Source organism: Sceloporus occidentalis, unplaced genomic scaffold (genome assembly GCF_023333645.1).
Source record: "Sceloporus occidentalis isolate IW3139 unplaced genomic scaffold, rSceOcc1.0.p SCAF_5, whole genome shotgun sequence".
Taxonomy (NCBI): Eukaryota; Metazoa; Chordata; class Lepidosauria; order Squamata; family Phrynosomatidae; genus Sceloporus; species Sceloporus occidentalis.
Genome location: NW_028316985.1, coordinates 66,672,969 through 66,685,345, shown reverse-complemented (window position 1 = coordinate 66,685,345; position 12,377 = coordinate 66,672,969). Strand labels below are relative to the sequence as shown.

Sequence of the window (12,377 nt, the reverse complement as noted above, 5' to 3'; positions counted from 1 at the left end):
GATTAGATTTCCTTATTCCCATGCAAGATCAAAAAGACCATCACCATCATCAGTAGACAGTTTTTTTCCCACATAACATGTTTCTTGCACCAAATACTGTATTTATGAGGGAAAAATCTACAAAAAATTGCACACAAATTCTCTAAATCATACTCAGCTTGGAGAAAATGTTTGCAACTTTTCCTTTTCCCATGAGAGAATGAAATAAACAAGGATTTCCATTCTTGCTGGAGACTTTAAGGCCTGAATCCTGTTTGTAGTAGAGTCGGCCCTTCTTTTACTCAGATTTTTCATACATAGATTCAAGCATACATGGTTTGAAAATGTTTTAAAAAGCGCATAAATTTCAAATATCAAACCTTGATTTTCCATTTTTTTTTATAAGGGACACCGTTTTGCTCTGTCATTATATTTAATGGGACTTGAGCATACATGTATTTTGTTATACACGGGGGATCTTGGAACCAAACCCCAGCTTATAGCAAGGGTCCACTGTACACTTAGAATAGATATGGCCTATTGGAGTAATGGTACACTTCAGTGTTTACACTTCTGTAGGTCAAGTCAATAGGAGGAACAACACAAGTAAATTCAGTGAGTAGCTGCTGATAGGCAGTTATGTATTTCGTTGACCCACATTGCCATAGGATGGCATAGTAGTGTCACTAGGGTTGGCACACAGAATGCTTAGTAATGGTTTTTGTACTAATGTTAGTCATAAAATCATAATTCTCATACCTCCCTGAATGTAATGGTAATGGTTGTGATGTAAACAGCTAGCAAAATTAAAATTATACCTTTAAATTAAAATATGCACAGCCTAAATATATTTTCATAGATAGTTTCATGTGGTTAAAATGAAAATGTGGTAAGATGTGATGTTTTTAAAAGAAACATTGGCCTGATACAGACAGCCAAAATAAAGCTGCTTCGAGTCACATTGGAGGTATGATGTTTCAATGATACATGCATCCTAAGAGTCCAGAAGCCGCACTAAAGCCATGCTCCAGTCCTAAGGACTGGCATGCAGCTTTCGTGCAGCTTCCAGACTCTTAGGACACACGCATCATTGAAACACCATACCTCCAATGTGACTCGAAGCAGCTTTATTTTGGCTGTCTGTATAGGGCCATTATATATATATATAAAATTAAAATTTGAAACTTTTTTAAAACTGGCGACTTTCCTTTCTCCTCCCTCTGAGCCTCACTCTTCTCACACCATCTCTTCAGCATTTTTAAGGGATGCAGGTAAACACACAACCTTGTTTCTGCCAAAAGGCATATGTTTGGTAATAAATAGTATCATCCCATTAGGGTGTCACTCCATGTATCCCTCAGTGGCACCCCTGGGATGACATCAGTAATAAATACTGCAGTAAAAAAAATCCACGGTGTCCTTTTATTTATTTATATTGACCAGTAGTCTACATCAGTTTCTTCTTATACAGATGAGTCAACCTAGGTAATTTTCCTGTATTCACAATCTGCTTTACTGGTCCTCGGATATATGATGAGAAGGAGGTCCATTCTCCTGGCAATTGAAACAGGGGTGAATGATGTTTCCTTGAGGTTTGGGTGGAGGGTTTAGACCAAGAGAGGTTACTTGGGCTGCATCTGTACCGCAGAAATAACCCAGTTTGACAACATTTTATTGTAGAATACCAGCTATTAATTTTTTTCATCTTGTTTTTCTAATGTTGCTTATGAATGCAACTACAAAAAACCAACAGTATAAAATATAAAAGAAAGTTTGTTATGTGTAATCACATAATTCATCCAACTGTTTCAAAGATAATAAGCATGCGGTTTAGAGGAAGTTGTAAACTATAGATTTATTTCTGGCTTACTCCATCCCCAGGCATTCAGAATATAAGAGGTTCTAGACTATACAGATTGAGCTATTGCTTGATCTTGCAAGATTATGCTTGATCTTGCAATGCCCAAATGAAATGGCTGTTTTTACTGTTTCACAGAAGCTATGAATATTGTTGCTGTTGTTATGATGTCATGTATACAGTGCTTTTGTAGATAATAAAATCATAAACTGAAAGGATAAGTCCTTGTTCTGAATTATTTATTCCAAATTAGAATTGTGTGAATTATTTGGACATGTGTTTTGTAAAAAATTATTTTCAGAACCACTCACCTGATCATCTTCAAAACAGTTTAGAAAGGCAAGAGTCTTTTCAAACATATTTGTGAAAAGTTCTCACTGGTATTTTCACTGGAAAAATTACTATCGAGATTGCAGTAGTTCTTTATCAAGCAAAATAAAGCTGTCTGTTCACACCAAAGAATAAGGAAAGCTATTTTGGGACTACAAAAACATCTGAGAATTACCCTGGGGTACTCAGTATGCTAACTGAAAGGTTCTGGGAGCTGTAGTCCAAAAACTAACTTTCCCTAGTCGTAGTCTATTCCAGTCAACAACATAGTTTTATCAGATTTAATATTCATTGGAAGATTCTTTATAAGGTGGCCTCATCTTATGATCTTTTAAATCATGCAAAAAGATTAAATTTAAAATTATGTTCCTGAAAAATTTCTACAGGTTGATTTTGTACTATTATCTTTCAAGTCATTAGGTTAATAGCTGAATGAATTTCAAACTAAGATCTTGGAGAAGTGTCACTAAGGTTCCTTTTTCATTTAACAGTAAACAAGAAATATTGGCAACAGATGGTGAAGACAGATGGAAAAATTCCAGGACTTCAGGTACCAGACTTCTCTCACTTAGTTCTTGCTTACTTCGCATTTTAATTAAAAAAAACTGCAATAAAATAATATCTTCATAGATGTTATTCAAGAATTTTTCTTAACTCTTCAGAGTCAGACATCCCCCAAATCCTTTATTCACATGTGGATGATAACGAAATTAAGCAAAGCAAAGAAAATGTAGGTGAACATGTGGAAGAAACTGAAGACGATAATGAAAATGAAAAAGAATTAGAGTTGCTGGTAAGTGTTGTGTATTTATATGTATAATATAACCAATATATTTCTCAGAGAGTGCAATCTTTCAAAACTTTGTCTCTGCTGATAAGTATCTTAAGTGAGCTACCACTGCTATACAAATGCTGGAGCTTAGATTGAATTTTGACTCTGATCAATGGCATAAGATATTACAATTCCATAAGCCTCATTATCCTAAATTTGTCTTAACTTTCTCGAAACGTCAGGAATAAACTCTTCTAGAACATGGCCACATAGCCCCCAAAAAACTGCCACAAAAAACTATGTCTTAACTCTCTTCTTCATTTTTTTTAAAACACAGGCTATAGGTGAAAATTGGAAGAATCTTATTTCAAAGTCCTATCTCTCGCAGCTTTGTGATTAGCATTCACTTAGATTTTTGATTCATTCCATCTTTTGTTCTACATTTAAGACCCCTTGCACAGGCTGTGGCTGGGACTGTTTGCCTCTCAATGGCTCATCAGCAGCAGTGTTATGTGAGGCATTCATTTTAGCATCTGGCCAATAGAGTAAGGTGAATTTTGTTGTATCCCTACTATTCAATGCCACTGATATGTTTTGTTATTGTGTGCCTTCAAGTCATTTATGACTTATGGTTAACCTATCACTAAGTGTGGGCATGTGATGTGTTGGTGGCAGAATTTGTTCAGAAGGGTTTGCACTTGCCTTCCTCTGAGGTAGAGAGAGTGTGACTTGCCCAAGGTTACCCAGTAGGCTTCTGTGGCTGAGCAGAATTCAAACCCTGGTCTTCTAGGGTCTCCTGGCACTCAGACCACTATACAGTGGTTGTCCTCTCAGTGATATGTTAGGATGATCTCTTTTGTCCACAGTTGGGCACCTGAGTATTACCTTAGTAGGTAGGATATTATGATTTTCATTATGTTCAAACTTTTCCATGAGTCTTGTCCATGAATATCACTTGCCCATTATAAATTATCAATCACTAGTATTTGCTAGTCTCACGTAGACTTATAGATCAACATATTAATACTAAACATTAACTTTATCCAAAATGGTTTCTGCAGTGGGCATGGATTTAAACTTTTTAGTAATAGGATGGGGTGGGGTTGGGGGTTGGGAAGGGACTAATTCTTGATTTTTACTGTATTTCCTATGTATTTTTATTGTTGTAACCTGCCTGGATTCTTTGTGATTGGGCGGGCTATAAATACATTGTTATATATTATATATGTATAAACTGCAAGAGTTTTATAAAATGGGAATAGCTGAACAGCTGAATAATTGTGATGTAAGATTGTGCTTACTTGGGAACATGGTAGGTGAAACACATAACAGTACATGCTTAGTATGGCCACCACATAGTCCTTTGGGATAGTGAGAAATATTAAGGGATCTTCACATGTAAGCACAAAGCCTTCCTAGTTCAGTTGTCACCAAGTGTGGGAGCTTCCGCTGCTTGAATAATCAGAACCTCAGTATTATTATTTTTGTAAAGAAAGAAAGTAATAGGATGGTAAGAAGAATCACAGTCTGCCCCAGTATTCCTTGATAACCAAGAGACTCAATTTTAATTTAAAAAAAATCAAAGTGATCATCTGTACAATAAATGAGAATTGTATATATGTGTCATTCAGATTTTAATTTACCTTATGTGCCATGTAATGAATTAAACAATGGAGATCTATAATAAATGGAAATGCAACCAAATCTTTGAAACCCATAGGCAGTCGCTCACAAGACAGCTCGGCAGTTGACAAGTAACATGAGCCTTATGTGAGAAGAAGGGGAAAACGTAAGATTTGCATATAATTATTGAGATCATGCAAATGTCAGTTATGAGGAGGGAGAAAGAAGGGGGAAAACCCAGGCATCTCACTATTAAATCCTGACAGTTGGCATCACTGAAGAGCTCAGATACATTTGAGCACCAGTTGGCAGAGGGTCATTAAAACAGAATTTGCAGAAACATTAGTTCCTTCACTTTTCTTTGAGTGACGTTTTACTATTAATAGTTTGCAGAGGCTTTGCAGAAAACATATTAATAAGAGACAGTGTAATGGGGGTATCTCTGCAGCAAGTGTAAATGTAATAAGGGGTGCCCAAGAAACTATACTCTAATTGATTGGAATAGAACCATCAGTTTGAGTGTTCGAAAGCAATGGAAGAATGCCTTGACAAGCAACTGAAGGGAAATAATATAATTTCATATTTGGGGGATAGGTAGAACTTATTCGCTTCTGGCCTTTGCTTTCTTAACTCATTCTGCACTTTCTAGAGACTCTAAACCATTCCAGTCTGAATTCTGTAAAAGGGGTCCTGAGAGAGGAATGAAGCAAAGATAATCCTTATAGTATTTGTCAGTGTGCAAATGTGTCTTTATTTTACTGGACAATACTGTACATTCTCTAGCTTTGATGTACTGTGTCAATGCACCCACTTTAAAATAAAACATGCCTGGAATGGAATGTGCTCTGTGAATGAATTAGCTTTCTCTTGTAGAGAATATTCTCTTTAGGATTCATTTGTATGGAATGGACTTGCAGCTTACTGAGCTCATGAATAAAGAGGGTGGGTTATGAGAAATGGAGGGTTGAAATGCAATTTTATTTCTCACTTTTTACACAGCCTTTTGATACACTTTATGTATTTTTTTAAAACTCCACATAATAAATTCGTCAGTATAAAGCCTTTGGAAACATGTCTTTCTAAACCTTTCTAAACCATTCTTTTCTAAAACAAAACTTTCCTTATCTCTCTTTCATATAAATATATATGCATGCATCTGTACACACACAAAAAGACACACACTATTCTATTTCTTTTCTACACCCATTCTGACCATTCTTTTTGATCCTATTTTTACAGCTAGGTATGGACTTCAATAGAACCAGTGGATCCACCAGGGATGAAAGGAGTTTATATGCAACTGAGCCAGTTAGATTTCAAAATGAACCAAAAGAACTGGGGGAAAAGCTGGATTCTGGCTTGCTTAGGCAACCTCTGCCTATAAGCTCTTCATCTGAACATCTTTCACTAGACAAAGAGCTCTGCAATAAACAAATATATTCCACTGGAAATGATTACAGTCAATTGTCGCCAGAAGAATGTACAGAAATAGACTCAGCACAGTCTTCAGAATCTTTTAGCACTGGTGAAACACTTTCATCATCACCGTATTGGTCTGCCACAAAGGAAAATGAGCCTGTCCACATTACAGATGTTTTCACAGGCAAACATGGGCTTTGTCATGAAGATGCTCGAAAAGATGAATCTGATAATGTTCTGAGAAGTGAAACAACAGACAGATTGTTCATCGGTGGTGATGATTATGATGACCATAAAAGGGTATGGGAGATAAGACCTAAACCAAAGAGCTTGGAATACAGTGAAGCAAACCAGTTAAAGGGGAAACTTTTGGAAGGGCTGGATGACAAGCCATTTGAAGAACAACAAATCCAAGTAACATCTTCTCAAGTTCCTGATTCAAGTTTAGAAGGCATTATCAAACATGAACCAAAAAAGGAGCTATTTGAAAGGAAAAACCAGGGATATTTAAGTGAAGAGTTAAATACCTTAGATGATATGAGTGTCACAAAAAGTTCCTTAAGAAGTTCACATTCAGTTTATGAGACTGCAGAAGAAAAATTTAAGACTGAATATACCATTGACAAAGGGAAAGAAATCAAGTTGAGCATTTTAGAACAGTTTCCAGAAGAGAAACAAGATGATTCTTCAGAGGGACATAGACAATATGTTACACCAGACATAGATAAGCTGAGCAAAGGAGAAGCAGTGGTGACTTTTAGTGTGCTAGATGAAGGAAAAGAGGGGGAAATTCATGAATCAGTAGAGCTAGTGCCTCGAAATGACAAAGGAGGCGTAAGCAAAAGTAACAAAGAAAAAGAAAGATTGAGTTGTCTTGCAGGTGAATTATCTCAGGATCAGAAGAGCACAGAAAGTAGGAGCCTAGAAGTCATTCAGAATACAAGCAACCTCTTCATCAGTTGTCCAGATTTTGTAACACCAATAGAAGAACAAATTGCCACACACTCTGCATCAGTAGTACAGGATGTGTTTGATAGCAGAGAGATCTTAAAAAAGGGAAAATACAATCAGAGCCATGACCCAGCAAACAGAAACATTTTGGAGACAAAGCCCTCCCAAAGTGAACCTGACAGGGTTATTACTGGTGATCAGAGGAATCAGATCAGCTGCGGGGATCAAAGTTCTAGTGACTTAGAAAGTCAACTGGCAGAAAGAGAAAGAGAAGCAAATAAAAGAGTGCAGATGAAACACCAAACAGGTGGTGAAGCCATGTGGGGAATTAGAGATAATACACAATGTTTGAATGTAACTCCCACAGATGAATTGTTTACCTGCCAAGACCCAGTGAGACATGAAGTGACTTCAGTAGCTGAGCATGATAGTACAGGGGAAGCAGAGGCAGTTACAACTGCTTATGTAATTAAAATGACATCAGAAAGTACTCCAGAAAAAATGTCTGCTGGTGAAAAAGCAGTAATTGTTAAGCTACCTCAAGAGACTGCACTAAGTGACAGCCCTACAGAGGAGAGGGAAACGGTGTTTGATATACATGAAGAGAGAAATGATGGTTCACATTATCCTTTTTGTCAATGCAATACAGTGGGTGTGTTATGTGACACCAAATTTGAAAAGGAACCCGTTTCAGATATTTGTAATGCACGTGTACATGAAACGGGGCATGGGGAAATGATTTCAGCATGCTGTACAAATGAAAAGCTCACCAGAGCAGAACATAACACTGAAAATGATTCCTTATCAGGTAAAATATTATGGACTTCTTCCACCGAAGGAAAAGCCATTTGTGATCAGGAGTTATATGTGGACACGTCTCTAAGAGCTTTGCATCATCCTCCACAAGGCCTGCACAATGAAGAGGCTGAAGAGGGAAGCATCAGAAGAACCTTTCCCTATGTCGGTGCCAAAACTGAAGAGAAAAATTCTCCTGCTGATGTAAGTGTTGTGGGGAGCTGTTACGAAGGTTCCTCGGTGACATCTTCTGAAGGATCCCTGGAAACTCATCCTGCTGAGGGAGCGAAAGTGCTGGATCCATACACAGATGCTGCAAACATTTCCTTGGAGTGGAAATGTGAAGAATTCCCTTCTGATGAGAATGGAGAAAAGAGCACAGATCAGTTTTCCCATCAGCCACAAATCAAACAGCAAAACTTGTTAGGGCCAACCATTTTAATTAGTGAACCTATTGAAGAAAGGGAAGAGACAAGCTCAGAATGTGAAGGCCTATTATCTGAAGCAAAACAGAATACTGAAAGCCAGGCTATTATTCTGGATCATGAAGAAATTTCTGGCCAGCAAAATGAAGCTTCTAGTTTGCCTTCAGAATGTCTTATTCTAAAGCATATTGGTTACAAAATACTTTACTTCCTCTTCTTTGTGGTGTTTTGTGTAACATTGTACCACTATGATTTAATTGTTTGCTTTGCCCTTTACTTATTTTCCCTATATTGGCTATACTGCGAGGGTGGGAAAAACAAAGAAACTGTGAAAAAGGAGTAGTGCCAAAGTTCCCCAATGTCTACACTTAATTCTTTACATTTAGTATCAGTAGCTCCAAAATGACAGCAGTGTCCACCTTTAGAACCAAGACAAGATTCCCCTCTTCCCTGGAAACACTGCTTACAAGGAATGCATATGAAGTTTTCTCCTTCATATAAGTAATTATTCTGCATAGGACCATTATGTTTGGATCATTAAATGCCTATATCAGTAAGGGTTCTGAAGCACATCAAGTTAAAATTAAATACAGCTGTTATTCCTTATCGAGTTATGAAGATGTGAAGCTTCAGTCTCTTCAGATTTTATCACATCCACTTGTTTCATCATATAGCTTCATTTTTCTGATTTTTTTTTTAAATAAAAGGTTTTGTATAGCAAGTATGTAAAGAGGGAATGGCATTATGACTAAGTAATAGGGCATGTTCAGTCAGGAATCTCTTGCTCTGTATATTTGTCATATTAGTACTAATGGAAGGATAAGAAATATCCCTCATCACCAAAAAAGAAAAGAAAAGAAAAGAAAAGAAAAGAAAAGAAAAGAAAAGAAAAGCTCACCATTCCTTTATGTGGACAATGCCGCCTACAGTCATCCCCTAACATTCCTATTTTGTCAGGTAGACAAATGGGAATTTGCCATCGAGTATCATTGAGTAACAGGAATCAGTGGCACCAGTTTGGAGACTTGCTCTCCCTACAAACTATGCTATGAGCATATACCATATTAATATTGACTATGAACACAATTGACTGGGAAGTTCTCCTCCGCCTGCAAGATTTGAATTGTGTGGGACTCATGAAAGAACATATGGATTGTGCCCCATGCATTGAACGATCTATTATGATTAACCTGCCGATTTATGTAGAACTCACTTTGTGGTTAAATAAGCTGCAGTTGTTTTTCAATGGCCTGTTACAGACTGCCAAAATAAAGCTGCTTCGGGTCTCTTTGGAGGTATGCTGTTTAAATGATGCATGGGTCCTAAGAGTCCGTAGGTCGTGCCAAAGCCACACTCCATTCCTAAGTATTGGAGTGCAGCTTTGGTGCAGCTTTCAGATTTTTAGGATGCATGCATCATTTAAACAGCATACCTCCAAAGAGACCTGAAGCAGCTTTATTTTGGCAGTCTGTAACAGGCCTATATGATTAAATAAGTTGCAGTTGTTACATCTGTAATAATATTAGCAAAGTGTCAACTATAGTGATTATGATATATGTGTTAAAAAAAGTCTAAGCAGAAAAAGAAATCAGACTCTCACTCATATCAAAGAGCTGATATAGATTAATGCAGACCAGAGCATACAAACTGGAACCTGGTTGTCTTTAGACAATGTTTATATTTTTGTAAATGTATAACACAAGGGAAGAACGTTTAATTTTAGTGGGTTTTTTCCCCCAAGTTGGACTATCTGAATGATATTGTTTTGACCATGTTGCTTAAGAAAGACAATCTCAGTGAGTATTGGATAATAGTAATAAAAAAGTTTTGTTTGATTTTGTGTGGAATACTTTGAAATCCCAAGGAAAAGGCTGAAACCTAACTATCCTGTTCTATTCTGTGGAGGTGCTGTAGAGTTTTTGTAGTCCATTCTCAGGTTTTTTAGCTGTCAGTTGAAGCAGAATCTATAGAATTCTAGCTTTCATTTTAATCCTTCGAAAAGCCTAGTCTCTGCCCCTTTTCATTGTTCTAGACCAGTTGTGCAGTCACACCAATTTTGATCTGTACATGTATGCAGAGGAACCACAAATCTATTTTGTACGTGCAAACAATTCTAGAGTTTGGTTTCAGACAGTAGCATCACTGAGGGTGTGTGTATGCAAACATCACCGGTGATACCCAGTGTGTGTGTGTCACCCAGTGAGGTGATGTCCCAAACACAGGCTAGGCAACCAACCAAAGGCTGATTGCTACACAGCTGGTAGTCAGAAGCTAATGAGCAAGCCAAGTTACAGTTCAGCACTTACTCTACTTTACTAAATACAAGGCTTAAGTCCCAAACAGAGTTCAAGTCAGGTAAATGGCATCTAACATCAGTAAACACAGTTCAGGTAAAGCACAGCATTCAGGAACATGATGGGGAGCAAAGTAGATGAACTGATTTCTGACAACTTCTGGAGGGCAGGTCTGAGAATTTATAGACCAGCAGCTCAACGCAGCAGCTGCTTAATTAACCGCTGCTTTCTATAAATCCTCCGAGACCTCTTCAAGCCCTCCTTCTGTTATCTCTGCTTGACAAAGGTAGGTAGGGGTAAGTGACTTCTATATCTGAATGGACTCTCTGCCTCAGCTGGTAACTCCACAGAAAAGGGCATTGTGGTTTTATTGCATGTGTAGCTGCCCATCCATTTCACGTTGATTTGGATTTTTGACAGAGGAAGAATGAATAAATGTGAATAGATGTGAATTTGCACAGAAAAGTGAAGACACTTAACTGTTAATAGAATGTGCAAAGAAACACAACAATTAGCATGATACACTTATGTGTAGACTGATCCGCATTCACAGAATCATATGCCCAAACCCTCTAATTGCATTGGCTTCCAGCTGCACAAGTGGAGGACTGCGTTTGATAACACAATCACCTAAGGTAGTCCAAGCTAAGAGATATGAACTAATTGTAACCACACATGGGCTTTTTGACCAGTTCAGAACACTGAGGTGTAGGATGGGGCTGTATGGGTATAATCAGAGGTTATCTGAACCAAAGTAGTCAGAAATGAGCAGTGGGGATGCAGAAGTGAGCACCCTGCAGATGTTATGATATGGGTATCTTGAAGAAGGGAAAGAAGAATGACCTTTTGATACTTCCTCTCCAGCATCAGTAAGCCATCAGTCAGCTGGGAATTCCACAGTGCACCACCCATTTTAAGTTCCATGATGTTCAGTATAGTTTACCCTTCCTGAAAGATTGGAAGCAGCCTCAGCTGTATTTAGTCTTTCTTCTCTTGCATTACTCATAACCTTGCTTGTTGTACTCAGGGGCATCAGTAGTGGGGTGTGGGCTCTGGCATTGCTGCAACAACACTGGACTCCAAACAGCCCTCCAGAGGTCATGGCAACTCTGTCCCTCTGCACCGGGTGACACCAACCCTAGGGGTGCCACTGGTTGTACCAGTTACTTTCGTAAAGCAACACCTTCAAGCAAAAAGCCCATGAAGTAAGCAAAGAACAAAAATATATGTTTCATTCATTGATTGTTAGGAAAGAAAATCTTTTTACATCTTGATTTTAAAAAGTGTTTCTATGATGGTAGTTCTCAACCTTTGGACTTCCAGATGTTTTGAACTTCAGTTGCCAAAATCCCTGATCATTGGCCATGTTGGTTGGACTTTCTGGAAGTTAAAATCGAAAACATCTGAAGGGCCAAAGGTTTAGAACTGTTCCTGTATGACAATTTGTCCTCTGTAAATGTCACAATGTAGGACATGTTATACAGTCTTCAAATAGCTCCCACTTCAAGTCTGGGCTTGGATCAGTCAACAATCAGAATATGATCCTCACTGTGAGGACAGTCTTGAATTTCCTGGCTTTGCAAAACTAACTGGTAAACATGAACATACACATTTTGAATAATCATTGGTTAGGAAGACAAGCAGAAACCAGGAAAAGGGGAAATCCCTACAAAAGATAAAGAGAAGACAAAACAAGCTGAGTGTTCAGGTATCAGCTGCAAAATAAAATGCTTGGTTCTTCATCATACATATATTTCATTTAGGCAAAAGAGACATAATTTTGCATATCTTTCCTTTTATAGTAACAAATGGATTAAAACAAAACTCAACACATTTCAAATTGCTATGTTCTGTTTGCTGCTTCTAGAAGACATTTTTCAGTGGATTCTTTCAGCAGACATTGTTATCAAAAGCATGGAGCTATTTTAATG

At 37.7% G+C, this 12,377-nt stretch overlaps 1 protein-coding gene across 1 annotated transcript in view; it reads left to right on the top strand.

Annotated features, from left to right (window-relative positions):
* PPP1R3A (protein phosphatase 1 regulatory subunit 3A) overlaps positions 1-9,393 on the top strand; it is a 37,142-nt gene extending 27,749 nt beyond the window's left edge. The window contains exons 2-4 of the mRNA XM_089524321.1: positions 2,659-2,717; positions 2,830-2,960; positions 5,802-9,393. Coding sequence (XP_089380447.1) covers positions 2,659-2,717; positions 2,830-2,960; positions 5,802-8,495 — 2,884 coding nt within the window. The 3' untranslated portion in view covers positions 8,496-9,393. The remainder of the gene's footprint in view (positions 1-2,658; positions 2,718-2,829; positions 2,961-5,801) is intronic.
* Positions 9,394-12,377: the final 2,984 nt, after the last annotated feature.